The sequence below is a fragment of the Chenopodium quinoa genome, unplaced genomic scaffold, assembly GCF_001683475.1.
Source record: "Chenopodium quinoa cultivar QQ74 unplaced genomic scaffold, ASM168347v1, whole genome shotgun sequence".
NCBI lineage: Eukaryota > Viridiplantae > Streptophyta > Magnoliopsida > Caryophyllales > Amaranthaceae > Chenopodium > Chenopodium quinoa.
Window position 1 is genome coordinate 1558500 of NW_018744240.1, and position 20573 is coordinate 1579072.

General features: G+C 39.7%; 2 protein-coding genes and 2 non-coding genes across 4 annotated transcripts; 3 read left to right on the forward strand and 1 right to left on the reverse strand.

Moving 5' to 3' along the window:
• Nucleotides 1–1377: 1377 nt before the first annotated feature.
• LOC110694756 (probable L-type lectin-domain containing receptor kinase S.5) lies at nt 1378–5159 on the forward strand. Its single transcript, XM_021871930.1, has 2 exons — nt 1378–3341; nt 3858–5159. The coding sequence occupies exons 1-2, from the start codon at nt 2057–2059 to the stop codon at nt 4682–4684; spliced, it is 2112 nt and encodes a 703-aa protein (XP_021727622.1). The 5' UTR covers nt 1378–2056; the 3' UTR covers nt 4685–5159.
• A 504-nt stretch (nt 5160–5663) lies between these two features.
• LOC110694757 (2-oxoglutarate-dependent dioxygenase DAO-like) lies at nt 5664–14667 on the reverse strand. Its single transcript, XM_021871931.1, has 3 exons — nt 14239–14667; nt 11986–12301; nt 5664–6132 (listed from the first exon to the last, which is right to left on the reverse strand). The coding sequence occupies exons 1-3, from the start codon at nt 14565–14567 to the stop codon at nt 5884–5886; spliced, it is 894 nt and encodes a 297-aa protein (XP_021727623.1). The 5' UTR covers nt 14568–14667; the 3' UTR covers nt 5664–5883.
• Nucleotides 13587–13659, forward strand: TRNAE-CUC. Its single transcript has one exon. It is a non-coding gene; the product is annotated as a tRNA-Glu (tRNA).
• Nucleotides 14668–16090: 1423 nt separating the features above from the next.
• Nucleotides 16091–16163, forward strand: TRNAE-CUC. Its single transcript has one exon. It is a non-coding gene; the product is annotated as a tRNA-Glu (tRNA).
• Nucleotides 16164–20573: the final 4410 nt, after the last annotated feature.

The following is a 20573-nucleotide window of genomic DNA, read 5'->3' on the forward strand; positions in this document are numbered from 1 at the left end:
GAATCGAAGTGGAAATTCCCTTGGGAAGCTCCACTTAATTAAATTCTTTCATTTTGTATTGAAGTAAAAATTCCTAAAATTTTCTACTTTTCACTTCCCATAATTGAATTCGTCAACCAAACACAAAAAGAATTTCAATTCTAGCTCAAACATATTTACTTTCCATGTTTTTTCCGTCAACCAAACGATCAACATCTATATTTAAATAATTTATTGAAATACACTACTTACTCTAATAACTTGATTAGAATTTATATCTACCCACAAGGTAGTAGATTTTATTTTATTTATTTTATTTATTTTTTATTTTTAATTTTTTTTTTGTGAAAGACCACAAGGTAGTAGATTACGCATTAGGAACCTCTGGTATAAATTAATGGTATTACTACACCAAATTTTTAATGTTTATTTGTAGTGCGTTATCTATCTTGTAAGTGCTTTTAGCAATGTCTCGAACTTCCTGTTGCAACTTACAACATAGCAGCTGCTTGCCTGCTTCCATGGATCTTTGTTATTTTCTGCCTTTTAATTTTATTTTTTTCATACATCGTTATATTGTTTATTTTATTAAAAATGGATTTATCCTGATAACTTATGAAGTTAGCTTCCACGAAGTTAAGCTGTTAAAAAAGTCCATATTAGCACATCACACCCGAATAACAGCATTTCATCTCGTAACATTCAAACATACGACCAATCCAATCAAATACCAAACTCCCTATTTATTTCTCGTTATTATATTCTCCAATCATCCTCTCCACAAAATTCAATTCAATCGTACCATCACGCATATTTTTTAATTTTTTTTTTTATATAGATGATGAAGTACCATTACGCATATGTTTTGCCCCTTTATCCCTTTATTTCATCCTCCTATGTTATTATAATTATTTTGTGATTTGTTATTTTATGGTTTCCAATACATATATATATTATGTAGGAAGGACAATTTAAATTCGACTAAACGTGAATTACATGATCAAATAAAAGGTAAAAAAGGAAATATGAGAGTTTGACAAACAAATATAATATACAAAGTGCAAGTATGTTTACACTTACCCTATCAAAGTAATAGAAATCTTCAAATTTCAATTTCATAAAATTAAGTTTAATTTGAATAAGTTTTAAGTCCTATAGAGTTAATAAGGGAGAGGGTCACAATAAATTTCTTACTCCGTATTAATAATCCTGTATTTATTGATTTAATGGAAGTTAAGCTAGTGTTTATGTTTAATACGAGTGCGTTTAACATAGGCTTGTAACTCCGCTTCTTATTATTAAATCTTTGATAATAAGAAGTACGAGTACAAATTACTCCAAATTAATGTATGTGAAAGTGATACAAAAAAAAAAAAAAAAAAAAAAAAAAAAAAAAAAAAACCACGAAAGTTCAATAGAAGAACCTGCACTTAAAATAATAAGTTATAAAATATTTTCTAAGAACTCAAAATAATCTCATTTCAAATATTTTGGTTCACGTAAATTTGGTCAATGATGATAAGAGGTAGCTTAGAGGCTTAGACCAATTGTAATTTGTAAGAGGAATAATATATTATTTGAAAAACAAAGTCCATTACGACTATTGATTAGTGAATACAATTTCCTCAACCCTGAAATTTATATAACTTATGTACCAAATTTGTTATTCACCCACCCATAGTACCTCTTGGCCAATTATGTTTGATATAGTTGATGTGTAAGATGTAACACTTAAAGCCGAGTCTTGTTACTGATATCCGGGTAGTGGTCCTCGTTATTAGTCGAAAAGAAAAGGAAAAGGATAACATAGAAAAGGAGAAGAAGATGCTTCTTACACTGCTGGCTGCTGCAAATCAACTTGCTGGAAAATCAAACTCTTTAAACCCCTAAAAACATAATTTAAACACAAATTCATCACCCTTTTGTCCTCTTTATCCCTCCATTTGCATTAATCTATTATACCATCACATTCAAATCACCCCATTTCCCCTTATTTTTACTATAAACCCACCATCTCAACCCTCTAATCTCCCCCCTTTAGCAACTCCATCCCTCCTCCTAAACCAACCCAACCGAAATGTTTTCACCGGTTGCGCAACCTCCAACCACCATCATCACTTTCTCTGCCCTCGCCTTCCTCCTCCTCCTCCTCTTCTCTCCTGACTCTAGCGCCGCCATCATTTCCTCGCACACGTTCGGGTTTCCCTTTGACCACACCTACTACGACACCTTCCAAGTCCAATCCCCAGCCACTATCAGCAACGGTGCACTCCAAGTCACACCCGACTCCGCGGGTAACTTCACACTAACTAACCGTGCTGGCCGCATTCTATTCAAACAACCTTTCGTTTTATGGGAGTCGCACGGGTATAACCGTACCCGTGTCGCCTCATTCAACACTTCCTTTCTCATCAATATATTTCGCATCAACAATACCGACGGCACCCCCGTCACTCCTGGCGAGGGTGTCGCCTTTATCATCGCACCTGACCTCGCTGTCCCTCCTGGTAGCTCCGACGAGTTCCTCGGGTTGACCAACTCCTCCTCCGACGGTAACCCCAACAACAAACTCCTCGCTGTCGAGTTCGATACCGTTATGAACGGGCCTTACGACCCGGATGATAACCATATCGGGGTCGATATCAACTCTATTAGATCTAACCACACGGTTTCTCTATCTGATTTTAATATCACTCTCGCGCCTAATGGGACGGTATTTCATAAGGTCTGGATGTTCTACGATGGCGGTGAGAGTAAATCTCTCACCGTCTATATGGTAGACCTCTACGACCAACAAGCGGAGGCGGTTATGCCGGATACACCGGTAATGAATGTGACCGGCATCGATCTGAGCAAGATTGTTAGCCCGGTTTCGTATTTCGGGTTTTCCGCGTCAACCGGAGACGTCATCGCGGAGCTCCATTGTGTTCTAAGCTGGAACATAACAGTGGAAACAATTAAAGAACCTGGTGCTGGAAAAGTTACAATTGTTCTCGCAGTCGTTATTCCTGTGGCGGTAATATTATTAATAAGTATTGGAATAGGATGGTACTTTTGGAATAAGAAAACCCGGGGATCGATGTCAGACCCGAACATACTCGGAGCTTTGAAGAGTTTACCGGGTATGCCGAGGGAGTATGATTTTAAGGAGCTTAAAAAGGCGACAAATAATTTCGACGAGAAAAATAAATTGGGACAAGGAGGTTATGGTACGGTATATAAAGGGTTGTTACCGGTTGAAGCTTTTGAAGAAGTTGCGGTAAAAAAGTTTTCGAGGGATGAGATAAAAAGTAAGGATGATTTTTTGGCTGAACTTACGATTATTAATAGGTTGCGTCACCGAAATCTCGTCAAATTACTAGGTATGTTTTTGATTGATTTGTTGATTATATTCCTTGGTGTATTAATTGTGTGTGTTGGTTTGTTGTGGTATTTCCTATATTTGTGGGGCTCATTAATTGCTTTACTATTTGTTCTATTCTATTTTTGGGTATGTATGAATTGGATAAACTTATAGATTTTTCGATTTTTTTGATCTGTAAGGAGAATCTGTCATGTAACTTGAGTCGTGATATCGTGGGTTAGTACATGGATTTAGTTTTGCAGATGTGTTGTTTTCGACTAAAAGATTGAAACTTTTGATCTACTTGGGTGAAAAAGACTAATGGAGGCTCTTTTTTTACAAGTACTTTTACTACTAAAATCTTGTGTATTTTGCCAAATTTCAAAACATCAATGTTATTCTTACATTGCGTCCTAAGATGACAGCGGTGAATCTAGTCTAATTTTTAGGTAGTGTGTTTCTATGTACATGTGAGTACTGAATAGGTTGCCATTTTTGTGTTGTCTTGCTCAATGAATTTTATCTGTTGTATCAGGGTGGTGCCATCAAAATGGGACACTGCTACTAGTCTATGAGTACATGCCCAACGGCAGCCTAGACAAGCACATATTCTGTGGGGAGGACAAGGTGCCCTTAAGCTGGGAGCTCCGTTTCAAGGCCCTGAAGGGGGTAGCCTCCGCTCTTCACTACCTGCATAATGAGTTTGATGAGAAGGTGATTCACCGGGACTTGAAGGCAAGCAATGTCATGCTCGATACCAACTTCAATGCTCGTCTTGGTGATTTTGGCTTAGCTCGTGCATTAGACCATGAAAAAACCTCATATGCCGAGCTGGAGGAGGGTGTGCACGGCACAATGGGGTACATTGCTCCTGAGTGCTTCCACACAGGCAGGGCTACTAGAGAGTCTGACATTTTCGGCCTTGGAGCAGTCCTTCTTGAGGTGGCTTGTGGGCTTCGACCTTGGACAAAGAAGGGTGGCTATCAATGTACAGTTGACTGGGTGTGGTCAATGCACAGAGATGGAAACATCTTAGGGGCAATCGACGAGAGGCTAGGAAACGAGTATGTGGCCGAGGAGGCAGAACGAGTTTTGCTCCTAGGTTTGGCCTGCTCTCACCCTACAGCAACAGAGAGGCCTAAGACACAAGCAATCAAACAGATACTGTCAGGGTCAGTTCCTATGCCTCATGTACCGCCTTTCAAGCCATCTTTCGTATGGCCAGCAATGGGTCCTATGAACGGCGCCACCTCAGAAATGACAGCCGAGACCACCATCGCATCATCACAGTATGATAACTCTCTTTGGACTCCCCGTTCTGATGTCAGCCCACATAGTGGTAGTGTATACTCCATGGCATGATAGGAACAATATATCATCAGATAACAACATAACAGCAGCAACAATTATGGCATTCCTGCTGTATTTTTTCCCTTTTTCTGGTAACTTTTCTGTCATTTATATGAAAAGTTCTGCTTAATTCATAGTTCAGGGCATAAGCAATTAAGCACTTGAATTTGTGTCCCAATTTTTTTCCCACTTTATTTGTACATGGGGAAGAGGGTGGATTGTCAATGTAAATTATAATTTGATTATTTCATTAGTTGTGGTTGTACTCCTGTGCGTTGGTAAACCTGCAATGTATAAGCAGTTACTACCATGCTGATAAACCTGCAATGTTTCCGAAGGAAGACAGTGATTATTTCATAGTTCAGTGAGCTTGATCAGTTTCGATATCTTCTTAGCTTCAGTACTTCTGTATCTTCATTTTATGATGTTCTTCTTATTCAAGAGGATAAACATCAGTGCAAATAAATGACAGATGATAAGTATTTGATACTGAACTTTGACAGGGACAACAAATATATTAATCAAACAGCGCAATAATTTCATTAGACCGGTCAAGTCTTTGTATAATCTTTACTTTATTAAAGGTAGAGTTGTTAATGATCAATGTCAATAATTAGCATCTACGCTAACCATAATCCGATTAATTAAAAGGATCTTATGTATGATTGACTAGTAAATTAGAGTTCTGCGCTAATCATCAATTCTGTTAATTAGATTAATCACATGCATGTTTGACTAATTTTATTAGAATTCTGTGCTGATGAAGACAAATTGATTGCTCAAGCAATCATGTTTAATTGTTATAATTTTTTGTCATAATCATATCTTCCAATTGCTTATATTCCTTCTAAATAAAACCATGCATGAGGCATGGTGTGGAACAAGAGCAAGGAAGCAGAACCCTCAACCCTTGGATCACAACCGTGATTTTAGGAGTCACTATTATAAAATAAAGAATGCCTGATAAGCAACTATGTCCATCATTTTCATGTTTCCATAATAAAATAATTTTCAAATTGATTTCTTCAATAAGTAGATAATCAGTGAAATATCATCTTCAAGTGATATCAGACCCTGTAACAAGACTAACAACTATCACTTGAAAAATACACTCAGAATTAAAAAGCAATGTCCTGTTTTTATTTATCCTATTTTTTGGTGGCAGGAAGATCCTTCTGCTATCCTGGCCAACTTAGCATATTCTGTACGGCCTACTTACCTAGTCGAATTAGGTCTAGGACTTCTCCGGCATGCAGCTTCTTTGAATTGCGAAGCCTCCTTAACTCTTCATAAGTTATGGGAGCATAGAGGCGAGGGTGTTCAGCATCAACAAACTCTGCAGGAGCTTCAATTATTTTATCTGGTGGTGGTGAAAGAAATGTTGCAATTGACATACGTATCCCTGCACCCTTGCATTGAACCCGATGCTGCACATTGCGAAGAATTCCATTGCTCCATGGCTTTCATAGTTTCAACAATCACTAGTCAGGAATGTCAGTAAAGAAAAATAAAAGATTCAGGTTACATCTGAGGGATGTTTAGGTTATTGTTATTAGACCAACTTAATTAAGTTATTATCTAAATTTAATCAAATTGTTGATAAGTATATTAGGTGACTCGTACTTCGTAGCTTTGTCCGCCCGATCGGGCGGACATTGCCCGGTCTGACCGGGCGGAAGAAGAAGAGGTGCCTGGCAAATTCGTTGAAGAAGCTGCTCTCGCGCCCGACCGGGCGAGCCTTCGCCCGACCGGGCGAGCCTTCGCCCGATCGGGCAGACCTTGCCCGGTCTGACCGGGCGGTGGGGGTTGGATACGTTGAAGCATTCGTATGGAGTTTTCTTCTCGCGCCCGATCGGGCAGACCTTGCCCGGTCTGACCGGGCGGAGAAGGAAAAATACGGAACGCGGATTTTGCGGTTTTAGGTTATCTTATTTTATTATCTTTTTGCCCAAGTATCTTTTAATTAGGGATTAATATAAAACCTCCCTAATATCAGTATTAGGGTTAAGAGAGACAGAGTGAGAGCCGTTCTTGAGAAATACAAGAATCATCTTTGTAATCTTTGCAGTTTATAGTGAAATCATTCGATCTCGGTGCCCGTGGACGTAGCTATCACATCGATAGTGAACCACGTAAATTCTTGGTGTTGTTCTTATTGTTTGCATTGAATTTCTTTATTGTTTTCTTGTTTGTTTACGACCTTTGCTTCCGCTGTCGCACAACAATTGGTATCAAGAGCTCAGGTTCAATCCTTGGAGAGTTTCTTGAAGATAACAATGGCAGGAGATTCAACAATAAGAATTGAGAAGTTTACCGGGAAAAATAGTTTCGGGCTATGGCAAATTAAGATGAAGGCTCTGTTAAAACAACAGCAGATATGGCGTCCGTTGGCTCCAAAGAGTACTACTTCGGAGTCAGGAGACGGACCGACTGACTCGCAGTTAGAAGTTATGGAAGAGAAGGCACACTCTACCATATTACTTAGTCTTGATGATCAAATCATCACGGAGGTTGCTGATCAGGAAACGGCGGCTGGATTGTGGCTGAAGCTGGAGTCATTGTATATGACTAAGTCGTTGACCAACAAATTATTACTGAAACAGCGGTTGTTTAGCCTCCGGATGCAGTCAGGTACTTCCTTACGGGAACATCTAGAAAAACTTAACTCTATTTTGCTTGATTTACGTAATTTAGATGTTAAAATTGATGATGAGGATGCTGCGTTGATTTTACTTGTATCTCTACCGTCTAGCTTTGAGAATTTTGTAGAGTCTTTTGTTGTTGGTAAGGATTCTATAACCTTAGAAGAAGTGAAGGCAGCACTTCATACTAGGGAACTCAGAATGAAAGCTACGAGTGATAATGGGGATAATGGTAGTGGGTTATTTGTTAAGTCCGGAAAGTCTAAAAAGAATAAGGGGTTTAACAAGGGGAACAATGCTGGGTCGGGTGCTGGAAACGGCAAGGATGGATCTAGTAAAACTACTACTAAAACATGTTATTACTGTAAAGAACCGGGTCACTTTAGGAATAATTGTCCGGTGAGGAAAAACAAGTCCCAGGCTGCTGTAGTTGAAGAGAAACCGAATGAGAGCTATAATTCAGAGGAAGATTTAGCATTAGTCAGTTCTGCTAGGTCTGATGATTTATCTGATAACTGGGTTCTAGATTCGGGGTGTTCGTTCCATATGTGTCCACGTCGAGATTGGTTTGATACATATGAACCTCGCAATGGGGGTATGGTTATAGTCGGTAACAATGCTCCATGTAAGGTCACAGGTATTGGTTCCATGAGGTTGAGGACTGTTGATGGGCGGAGGTTAACTTTGACTAATGTACGGCATGTTCCTGCTTTAGGAAAGAATCTGATTTCATTGGGTACCCTGGATGAATTGGGGTACAATGGTGTGTTTTCAGATGGGGAGTTGTGTATTTTCAGAGGTTCTGAGTTGGTACTTAAGGGTATCAAAAGGAACACCCTCTATGTTTTTGAGGGTGTTACACTGCCTAGTTCTGCGGTTTGCGCATCTGTATCTCACCAGGAGATGACTAAGATTTGGCACATGAGGCTTGGTCATATGGGGGAGAAGGGGATGCAGCTATTGTCCAAGAGGGGTCTTCTATCCGGGGTCAAGGTTGCCAACCTTGAATTTTGTGAGCATTGTGTGTTTGGTAAGAAACACAGGTCAAAGTTCAGCAAGGGTGCTCACATTACTGATGCAGTGCTCGATTACATCCATTCAGATTGCTGGGGTCCATCTAGAGTTGAAGGTATGGGAGGTTACCACTATTTTGTGTCATTTGTTGATGACAAGTCCCGATACACATGGCTTAGGTTGCTTAAGTCAAAGGATGAGGCCTTCAAAGTTTTCAAGCAATGGAAAGCTTTGGTGGAAAATCGACAAGGAAGGAAGATCAAGAAGCTACGAACGGACAATGGGCTAGAGTTTTGCAAAGACGAGTTTAATCAGTTCTGTGCAGATGAGGGTATAGGTCGGCATCATACTGTCAGGAAGACACCACAGCAGAACGGTGTAGCAGAACGGGTTAATCAGACACTGCTAGAGAGAGTCCGATGCATGCTCTCTAATGCAGGGCTTGGGAGGAGGTACTGGAGTGAAGCTGTGTTAACAGCTTGTTATGTCATTAATAGGGGTCCTCATTCTGGAATTGATTCCAAAATTCCGTTTGAGATCTGGAGTGGTAAGTTGCCTAATTTTTTCGAATTTGAAGATTTTTGGTTGTGTTGCTTATTATCATGTTATTGAGGGTAAGCTGGATCCACGAGCCAAGAAGGGGTGTTTTGTTGGGTACGGGGATGGTGTGAAGGGGTTTAGAATTTTTTCACCTTCGGAGGGTCGGGTCATTCTTAGTAGGGATGTTACTTTCGATGAAAACACCATGTATTCAATTAAAAATGCAGAGATTTCAGATTTGAGAAGGGAAGGAGACAATTTATTACAGACAGATGGGGTACTTGAGGTACATCAGTCTACCATTGCTGATTTACCTCGGGTACAATATATTGATGATGATGCTGATGTTCCAGTGCCGGGTACTCCTGAACCTGAGATTACTCCTACTCATTCTAACTCTGGGGATGAGGTGGAGCAATCTAATCAGGGGTCATCTAGTCAACCTGACACCATTCTTGAGATGCCTAAACGAGTTATCAAGAAGCCTGTTAGATTGATTGAAGAGATGGAGGGAAGAAATTGCTGTGTTGATGCGATGACAGGTTATGCATTGAGTGTAGCTGATGATGTAGAGTCATTTGAACCTGCCACATATAAACAAGCAATTAGTTGTAGTGAGTCTGCGCAATGGCTTGCCGCAATGGGTGAAGAGATGCAGTCTCTTTACAAGAACAGAGTGTGGGAACTGGTAAAGGTACCGGAAGGGAGGAAGCTTGTGGGTTGTAAATGGATTTACAAGAAGAAAGAAGGGTTGTCGGAAACTGAGCAAATACGTTTTAAGGCTAGGCTAGTTGCTAAGGGGTTCAGTCAGGTAGAAGGGGTTGATTTTGTTGAGATATTCTCACCTGTGGTTCGACATACTTCTATCCGTGTGTTATTGTCAATTGTAGCACATTTTGATCTTGAGCTGGAGCAGTTGGATGTTAAAACGGCCTTCCTTCATGGCGATTTGGAGGAGGAGATTCTGATGAAGCAGCCCGAAGGATTCGAAGCTCCTGGAAAGGAACACTATGCCTGCAGATTGCTAAAGTCATTGTATGGACTTAAGCAATCCCCCCGACAGTGGTACAAAAGGTTTGATTCTTTTATGGTTTCACAAGGTTTTGACAGGAATTCATATGATTGCTGTGTGTATCATAGTAAGCTGGATAATGGTTCCATGATTTATCTTTTGTTATATGTTGATGACATGTTGGTTGCCACAAAGAATAAATCTGATATTGCTAGATTAAAGGAGATGCTTAACTCGGAGTTTGACATGAAAGACTTGGGTGCAGCTAGGAAGATTTTGGGTATGGAGATCTACAGGGATCGGGCTAGAGGTAAGCTTTTCTTGACTCAGAAAAGCTACATTGAAAAGATTCTGTCTCGTTTTGGGATGGAAAAATCGAAGCCTATAAGTACGCCAACTACTGTTAGTTGTAAGTTGTCTTTGTCTATGTCACCTCAATCAGAGGAGGAGTTGTCTTATATGTCTAGAGTTCCATATGCAAACGCGGTTGGTTGTTTGATGTATGCTATGGTCTGTACTAGGCCGGATATTGCGCATGCTGTTAGTGTTGTAAGCAGGTTTATGGCTCGACCTGGGAGGAAACACTGGCAAGGGGTGAAAAGGATTTTTCGCTACCTGAGAGGGACAGCTGATATTGGTCTTGTGTACGGGAATGGTAAGGAATGCTTGGTCACTGGGTACAGTGATTCTGATTATGCAGCTGATGTGGATACCAGGAGGTCTGTGACTGGTTATGTGTTCACTTTGGGTGGTTCTGTGGTTAGTTGGAAGTCTACATTGCAGTCATCAGTTACGTTGTCAACTACTGAAGCTGAGTATATGGCTTTAACTTCTGCAGCTAAGGAGTCTATTTGGCTCAAAGGCCTAGTAGGTGAACTGGGTATTGCACAGGATTTTGCTACAGTGTATTGTGATAGTCTAAGTGCGATTTGCTTAGCTAAAGATCAAGTACACCATGATCGGACGAAGCACATTGATGTCAGGTATCATTTCTTACGTACTGACAAGAGGATTAAGGTGAAGAAGATTGGGACTGCTGACAACCCGGCTGATTTCTTCACTAAGCCTGTTCCGTTTAGCAAGTTTAAACATTGCTTAGACTTGTTAAATATTGATTACTACGTGATGTAGTAGGCCCTGAGGGGCGAAGTTGGGGAGCTCCTGGTGTAGGTGTGTTGGCCTTAAGGTGGAGCTTGCCCGGGGCTTGTGATGCAGGTGGAGCATTATGAGTTGTTATACTTGGAGACGAGTATGTGATGGGTCTTGGTTGAAGACTTATCGGGATGTATGGCTTATGCATGAGTCTTGCATCGGGTTTGGCTTGAGATGTTTTTTTCACTATGTCTTGATGGGGTCGTTTGCTGACTACGAGTTCTCGTCAAGGTGGAGATTGTTGATAAGTATATTAGGTGACTCGTACTTCGTAGCTTTGTCCGCCGATCGGGCGGACATTGCCCGGTCTGACCGGGCGGAAGAAGAAGAGGTGCCTGGCAAATTCGTTGAAGAAGCTGCTCTCGCGCCCGACCGGGCGAGCCTTCGCCCGACCGGGCGAGCCTTCGCCCGATCGGGCAGACCTTGCCCGGTCTGACCGGGCGGTGGGGGTTGGATACGTTGAAGCATTCGTATGGAGTTTTCTTCTCGCGCCCGATCGGGCAGACCTTGCCCGGTCTGACCGGGCGGAGAAGGAAAAATACGGAACGCAGATTTTGCGGTTTTAGGTTATCTTATTTTATTATCTTTTTGCCCAAGTATCTTTTAATTAGGGATTAATATAAAACCTCCCTAATATCAGTATTAGGGTTAAGAGAGACAGAGTGAGAGCCGTTCTTGAGAAATACAAGAATCATCTTTGTAATCTTTGCAGTTTATAGTGAAATCATTCGATCTCGGTGCCCGTGGACGTAGCTATCACATCGATAGTGAACCACGTAAATTCTTGGTGTTGTTCTTATTGTTTGCATTGAATTTCTTTATTGTTTTCTTGTTTGTTTACGACCTTTGCTTCCGCTGTCGCACAACACAAATAAACAGTATTATGATGATCAAATGAGAAATTATGAATTGAGGTTGAAGAAATTACTAAAATAGGGGCGAAATTAACTTACCACAGCAACGTCTCCAAGATTGACAACCAGTGTTCCTGGCAAGGGATCAGCAGCAACAAATTCACCTGACTCATTCATTACTTCAAGACCGCCAAGATTTTCATCATCCTGAAGTATAGTAAGAAATCCAGAGTCTGTATGGATCTGTACACCTGAGGAACCTATTACCTCAGGGGTGAAGCTGTATTTGTTTATTCTGAACTGAAGAGGCCAACCTTCGAAACTGTAATCTGTCAAACCCAAGCTCATCGACATCTTGCTTGCAATATCTATTGCAGCCTTGTATGTTGCTCGTGCATAGCTCTCAATTATCTCCCTGTTAAAATTATAGCCTTTGAGTAAATAACCTGATTAATTTCTGAAATCATTTGTAACTTAACACAGACAGAGGCAATTCTCCATATTTTCTAATATGCTTATAAATTTGCACATTCATTTAGCTTCATATTCAGCATACAGCCCATATCCAAAAGAAATTAAGTTTCATAGTTTTCTTTGTACTCTATACAACACATTCATCTCTTCATCAAAAGCATATATTATATAAACATGTTCAAGTTAGTATCATTCCTTAATCTGTTTCAGGCCTCATTATGATCGATGTATAGCATACTTCAAATTTTTCCACATTAAGATAGTAACAGATGATTCAGAAATTAAGTCTTACAAGTCTTTTACCTATCAAGGTGTTCAATATTCTCTTCATGATTGTGTTTACCTATATCATCAAGGTGCGAGAGATACAGATATAGGTAAACTTGTACAGATGTGGGAGTCAAAAACAGGAGCGAAGAGAGGGAAAGTTATATGGTTTTTCCGCCCAATAGATGTATGCAATTTCCTAAGAGAGTATGAGCCATCTTGGAATGAGCTATTTAATTTTGGCTTCTGGTGAGGGCAAAGGTGTTTCCAACATTAGTCCTCTGGTGATTTCTCCTACCTTCTTGTTCACTTTTCTAATGATTTCTAATGCCTTGCAAGCTGATAAATTGCATTTTGGGAATCATTGTGAACGCTTCCCTTATCAAATACTAGTACGAAGTATATGCACTTTATGTGACCAATAAATATATATTGATTGAACAAAATTAGGTAATTTTGTTCTATGTTGCAGTTATTCGTAAGTGAAATTTTCTTTCCCTTGGAAGAGTTTCTGTAGATGTTTTAATAAGGGCACATATGCAAACGAATCAGTAGGCACTATAGCCATACTGGTACTCAGAACTGTTATGGTTGGATGAAGCTATCAATTGTTGTAAGATGTGTATTAATGTATTACGGAGTATTAATCAGCCTTTATGTTTACCGACACTTTGTTAAGAGTAATGTTTATACTGTATTTTCTTTCGTCAAACTGGGTGTAATTTTGTGATGGGTAAAACATACTTCACAGAAAGAGTTAATATGAGATTGAAATATAAGACTATTTTTCCACAATTCTAAGATTTTTACAATATTGGCATTTATCAAACTTAGCTAAGTTTAAGTCTATTTTACTCAAACTTGACTTGGTGTTCTTGTTTAATTTGTTTATATAATTATATTACCTCATATTTTTTACTAGTCTATTAAGCTAACATGCAATTTAATTTTATCAATAATCCGTTGTAGTCTAGTTGGTTAGGATACTCGGCTCTCACCCGAGAGACCCGGGTTCAAGTCCCGGCAACGGAAGTTTTTTTATTTTTTATTTTTTAATCCCAATCTTAAAAGTAGCTACATATACAAAGATGCGTTATTAATACTTTCTCCGTTTTTTTTTTAATTGCGAAAACTTTTTTAAAAAGGCAAGTGGTGCAATATTAAAAAAAATGGAGGAAGTATAATCAATGTCAAAAATCTACTACAGATTTACAGAATTTCTTTTCGTTTGAATAGATAGGACAATTAGCTCACAAGATTCCTATATGGCTATATTATAATGCAATGCCAAAATATTTTACTACTTATTGCTCTTTTAATATTACATGGGAAAACTTATGCTGTCCAAAACATTATTTTAAAACTTAACCATCTCTCTAGTAATTACATAAAAATAGTTTATTATAAATTATAATTAAAACATTGTAATATTTAAAGAACGGATAATACATTCATATTAATTGCAACGATTTGACATAAGATGTGAGTAGAAAATGATGTTGCAAATAATATGAACTGAATGTAATATATAAATGCCGATCATGTCATCCATGACGCAGCAATAAGAAATTAAAACAAGAAAACTTCCTTAAACAAATGAGTAAAGGGTACCTTTGGTGGGGAGAAGCTTGAAGCTGAGAACAAAAGTTAGAAACAGAAAGAGAAGAAGCAACATCAAAAAGTCCCAAAGCTTCATAAAGTGGATTCTTTTCGCTTGGTGCCATATACCCACTTCCTGGAATCACATCTACGTTACGCCGTTTGATCTCAATTGGAAGATCAAGCAATTCCTTTGAAACTGATTTCATTTCTGCCATTAATTTTAAGGGTACCCCATGATTTATTACTCTGAAACATCCCCATTTTTCAATGATTTCTCTTAATTTTATGGACTTTTCTTCAATTTGGTGTGCATCTATTACTGGGATTTTTCCTTCCATTTTCTCTCTCCTCTTTTTCTTTGTGTTTTTTTGTGCTTGCTGAGTGTAATAAATTAATACTCACTTGTAATAAGGTTAGTTTGTGACACTTTGATGCTGATGTATTTAAGGTTAATTAGAAGAGTAACACTAGTAGATGCTTTTATTAGCTGTCATTCGGTAAAGCGTTTATTAGTACCTCAGCCTTACAAAGATTGCTTCTTATAACAAAAACGTAACTCGTACATTTCATTAAGGATCAATGTTATAAAAAAGTAAGAGCTCAAACAATTAGTTGTAAATGTTATAATTTACTTCGTATTTTTAGCATTCACAATGATTGCATATAAGGACATGTTTGTAATTTCTAAATAATTAGAGCTACATACTAATCATTGTAGATCTACATATCTCCAAAGTCATTAGCTAAACGACTAATGGAGGAAGTATATTTTACTATCAAGTCCGCACATTAGCGGTACTTTTTTTTTGGTTTTTCTAAGCTATACCCCTAAGCTAGTCGAGTTTTTAAGGTGTATCCATGCTTTTTCAAGTTTTTAAGCCGTGCCTTCAAAAACTTATCAATACTAAAATGTACCCTTATTAGTTGTTTAAAAGTTAATTAAGAGTGTGATTTCGTAGCTTCAGTTTTCGTTATTAGGGTTGCGGTGGCTAAGATTTCTTTCTCCTATCATTTCCTTACCTTTTATCATATTTTTATTAAATTTATAGTTAACTTTAGGTGACGTGGAAGTCCCAAGGAGGGTACCATTCATTAATGGTAATGAGTTGAGGGTCACAACTTAGAAATTTGAAAAAGGATGGGTACACCTTACAAACACGACCACCTTAGGGGCATAGCTTAGAAAAACCCTTTTTTTTAATAGGACATTTGTGGTACTTTGTCCGCTTTAAGCTTGCACTTTTTTTTTTTTTTTTACCATCTTTCCACTATGCCGAATGAGCTTAAGAAATATTTAATTTATAATAATATTTCCATTCAAAAAAAAAATATAATAATATTTTTTCTTCCTACTTTACCAGTATATAATTCCATATATTTATATTAAAAATACTCCCTTCGCGTTTTAATACATTTACCAAATACGGTCGTGTTTTAATAAGTGTTACGCTTTCTTTTTTGGCAAAAAGCTACATTCATTATTTTTCAATAAATTATTAACTTCACTATCTTTCTTTAATAATTTTTTAATACTCCAACTACCCTACTTACCTCTTATCTTATCTAAGTCAGTTAAATTGCCCAAAACTATATGCCGGTCAAAGTGTAACACTTATGAAAAACACGAACGGAGTAATAATAATTTCAACGTAATGATATCTTTTTCTCCCAAAATCAATGTATGAAGTAATTATTTTGCAACTACATAAAAAAATGAAGTAGATTGTAGATATTCTTCATAAAATTTGATAAAATCGTATATTGCACAGGATTTAAAGTTTAAACTAGTACTTGATACACCAAATTAGGGGAAAAAAATCTTCATAAAATTAATATGCAGTAGTTCCATTTTTATCATTCTTCCGTTGTATTCTAGTTGGTCAGGATACTCGGCTCTCACCCGAGAGACCCGGATTCAAGTCCCGGCAATGGAATTTTTTATTTTTATTTCTACAAATGGCTCTGGTCCTGTGGACTGTAGCCAAGATAAATTGTACAATAACATCTCCAAAGCAACTTCAACTAAACACATTTCATAATTACCTGATATTAAAAACAAATTGTCTCCCTCCTTGCATAAGTCACGCTATTAAATACAGTATAGTTTAAACTATTTCACCATTGAATATAGTTTAAACCATTAACGTAGTTACGTAGTGAATGTGTATCAGTGCATGTCATATAATAGTGGCGTCCATGTAAATTTTTTTTACTGTCCAAATGAGTCACAAAAACAATACAAATTACCAATGACCACGTACCTTTGTGCAAGGAATCAGCCTAAAACCAATATTCGTTTCACTTATGCAAGAAGGCCCAAGAAGAATTAGCTAGAAGAATGCTGAGTTGGAAGGTAGTTAGTATCAGTTTTGGGTAGAGGGTAAAATAGTAATCTATAGAAAAGTTTGTTATGAGTTTGTTATTTTGGCTGCCATGTGTTTAAGTTTGTTTTATGGGTTAATTTTGGGGTATTCATAGGTGATTGGTTGAGGGGAAGGCATCAAGAAATTAATTAAGGAGTTTGTATTGGGAGAGCTCCTTCCTCACGAAAGAAGGCCTGTATTGTTAAACACTTTGTTTGATAATACTACTATCATTCCCTGGGTTGCCATTGTTCTAGCTCGCTTACTTTCTGCTTTCATATTAATCTCTAGCAAATTTGGTATCAGAGCAGTGACGATCCAAGCCGGGAAAAGAGATGGCTCGCCTGAATCACGGTCAGCGTTTAGATTTGTTGGAGCAGGAGATAGCTGGGCTTCCGTCGCGAGTGGCTCAGGAGATCACCACTGTGATGACAGCTTTCAAAATAGACCTCAATTCCCATATCGTTGTTGGCCAGGAGAAAATTTGATCAGAATTTCACTCTTCCCTGGTGAATGGACCACAAAACCAGTGGGATAATCCATTCTCTTCACGATCTCACTTGGATTATGGAGACAGTGGCTATCATGGTGGGCAATCGAACTGGAAATTGAGGAAACTCGATTTACCTCTGTTTGATGGAACAAACCCAGATGATTGGATCCTTAGAGCTGAACGATTCTTCCATTTTTACCTGTTAAGTGAAGAGGATCAGCTCGAGGCGGCCATTGTCGCGCCTGACGGAGACGCCTTGATTTGGTATCAATAGGAGCATCGGCACCATCCATTGTTATCGTGGAAAGCGCTGAAGAAGTTGCTTCTCTGGCGTTTCAGAACCACCGCCACTGGCCCGCTACACGATCAGTGGCTCGCTCACCAGCAAACCGGCACAGTGGCTGATTATCGGCGACGCTTCATCGAACTTCTCGCTCCGATTGATGGTGTACCAGGGAGATCGCAAAGGGTCAGTATATTAATGGGTTAAAGGAGGAAATTCGGGTTGAGGTCCGGATCTTAGACCCGATAACCTTAGATCACGCCATGGATCTGTCCATGCAAATTGAGGAAAAATTGAGGATCGGCCCACGGCCCAAACTTGCTGGAAACACGCCACTTGGCGTACCCCCTTCCCAAACCCTCGATCCAACCCAAACACACCACAACCCTAAACACAAACCCGAACCACCAGACTTCCACCTACCAACCTTTTCCGAACCGAAACACCTTCAACAACCACAAAAACACCGGCAAAATAAGGCGGTAAACCGAAAAGGAACTTCAACAAAAGCAGGAGCAGGGTTTGTGCTTCCGTTGTGATGAAAAGTGGACGATGAACCACCGCTGTCAACGCAGCGGCTTGAGCGTGTTGCTCATGGTGGATGATGATGACGAGGATGACTTAGAGAAGGCAGTGGAAGCAGATCAGACATTCCTACAGCCTTCATACCACTGGTACAAGAATTTCAGCATGTATTTCACATGCCTAATGGGTTACCCCACAGAGACAGATTGAGCATGCCATTGTGTTGCGTAGTGGTGCTAATCCAATTAGAGTCAGACCATATAGATATCCGCAAACTCGGAAGGATGAAATTGAGAGGCTGGTTTCGGATATGCTCAGTGCAGAGATAATTCAGACTTCGACAAGTGCTTGCTCTAGTCCGGTTTTGTTGGTGAAGAAAAAAGACGGGTCATGGCGTTTTTGCGTTGATTACAGGGCCCTAAACAAGGAAACAGTCACTGATAAATTCCCAATCCCCATCATTGATGAATTACTTAACGAATTGGGTGGCTCGGCGATTTTCACAAAACTTGACTTATAATCTGGTTACCACCAGATTCAGGTGAAGCCCGAGGACGTTCATAAGATAGCTTTTCGAACCCATGAGGGTCATTACGAGTTCCTCGTAATGCCCTTTGGGCTAACCAATGCCCCTGCCACGTTTTCAGTCACTTATGAACGACGTTTTCAGGCCCTTCCTGCGTAAGTTCGTCTTGGTGTTCTTCGACGACATATTGTTGTATAGTCCTTGTATTGAAACTCATAAGGAACACTTGCAGCAAGTTTTGCAGTTTCTAGCCGACCACCAGTTGTTTGCCAATTTTAAGAAGCGTGAAGTCGGGAAGGAAAGGGTGGCTTATCTAGGTCACGTCATCTCAGCAACCGGGGTGGAAGTTGACTCTTCCGAGGTCCAGGCCATGTTAGATTGGCCTCCCCTACAAACTTGAAGCAGCTCAGGGGGTTCCTTGGCCTTACAGGTTACTATCGCAAGTTTATTAAAGGCTATGCACAAATTACTCTTCCCTTGACTGATCAATTGCGCAAGGAGAATTTTGGGTGGACTGAGGCTGCCACTTCAGCCTTCAATACACTAAAGGCTGCCATGGTGAATGCTCCTATCTTGGCAGCACCTGATTTCTCTCTGCCTTTTGTGGTTGAAACGGATGCTTCAGGGCATGGCTTAGGGGTTGTCCTGCTACAGGCAGAGCACCCAATTGCGTATTATAGCAAAATCTTGGGCATTAGAAATAGGGGTAAACCCATCTACGAGAAGGAGTTGATGGCAATTGTGTTTGCGGTAGAGAAATGGAGGCATTATTTGCTGGGCCGTCATTTCATTGTTCGAACCAATCAAAGAAGCCTTAAGTATCTCTTGGAAGAAAGGGAGGTGGGACAAGCATACCAAAAGTGGATTAGCAAGCTGATTGGGTACACTTTTGATATTCATTACAAGCCGGGTCCTACCAATAAAGTGGCAGACGCGCTATCCGCCAACATAGCCCTGAGTTTGAATGTGGTACTATGGTGACTTCATGTGGTCTTCGTTGGTATTATGTACAAGCTTTTATAGATAAGGATGCAGCTCTACAACGTTTGATTTTGCAACTACAAAAAGGGGAAGCAGCACCAAAGTGGTTTACATTGGAAAATGGTGTTTTGAAATACAGGGGAGGATAGTGGTCCCGAAGTAATGTGAGCTGACCTCCAAGCTGCTCAAAGAGTATCATGACTCTTTGGTGGGTGGCACGATGGTGACCTCAAGACTTACCACCGTTTTTTGGCAGGGGAATGGTTCTGGTTTGGGATGAGAAAGGATGTGGCAAAATATGTCCAGCACAGTCACGTTTGTCAGCAGAACAAGCCTTCAACCTTGAACAAGCCTTTAACCTTGTCTCCCTTGGGTCTTCTCTAACCTTTACCAATTCCAGAAAGGGTTTGGGAGGACATATCTATGGATTTTGTAGAACGATTGTCAAAGTCCTTAGGCTGGGATACCATATTCGTGCTAGTGGATAGATTAACCAAGTATGGGCATTTCATCCCGCTCAAACACCCTTTTACTGCTCAGAGTGTGGCGCAAAGTTTCATGTCTGAGGTAGTGAAGTTACATGGAATACCAAGCTCCATTGTGTCAGATCGAGACAAGGTCTTCCTTAGAATTTTTTGGATGGAATTGTTCAAGCTTCAAGGTACTCAGCTCATGCGCAGCACGGCATACCACCCCCAAACAGACGGCCAAACTGAGGTTGTCAACAAGGGAGTGGAATCTTATTTGAGATGTGTTGTGAACGGCAAACCACATACTTGGGCTCATTGGTTACCGTAGCAGAATATTGGTACAATACCTCTTTCCACACCGCCACCAACTACACTCCTTTCAAGGCTCTTTATGGTAGGGACCCCCCTCATTTGATCAGGTTCTTCGCTGGCAGCACAGCTGTGTCTTCCGTAGAAGCACAATTGCAGGAATGCGATGCTATACTTGATGACTTGAAGTTCCATTTAGTGCAGGCTCAGGTATACATGCAACACTATGAAAAACAAGGGAAGGCGTGAGGGAGTTTTTCAGGTGGGTGATTTGGTTTACCTGAAATTACAGCCATATAGGCAAAGGTCCTTGGTGAGACAATCCAATGATAAGCTATCTCCTCGCTTTTATGACCCTTACCAGGTGACTCAACAAATTGGCAAAGTTTCCTAT

Excerpts from the sequence above, each read along its gene's own strand:
- LOC110694756 (XM_021871930.1), top strand. The coding sequence starts at position 2,057 with ATGTTTTCACCGGTTGCGCAACCTCCAACCACCATCATCACTTTCTCT. Across the intron at positions 3,342-3,857 it reads AAATCTCGTCAAATTACTAG|GGTGGTGCCATCAAAATGGG; the intron begins GTATGTTTTTGA and ends CTGTTGTATCAG.
- LOC110694757 (XM_021871931.1), bottom strand. The coding sequence starts at position 14,567 with ATGGAAGGAAAAATCCCAGTAATAGATGCACACCAAATTGAAGAAAAG. Across the intron at positions 12,302-14,238 it reads CAAGCTTCTCCCCACCAAAG|GGAGATAATTGAGAGCTATG; the intron begins GTACCCTTTACT and ends TAATTTTAACAG. Across the intron at positions 6,133-11,985 it reads ATCTTGGAGACGTTGCTGTG|CCATGGAGCAATGGAATTCT; the intron begins GTAAGTTAATTT and ends AAACTATGAAAG.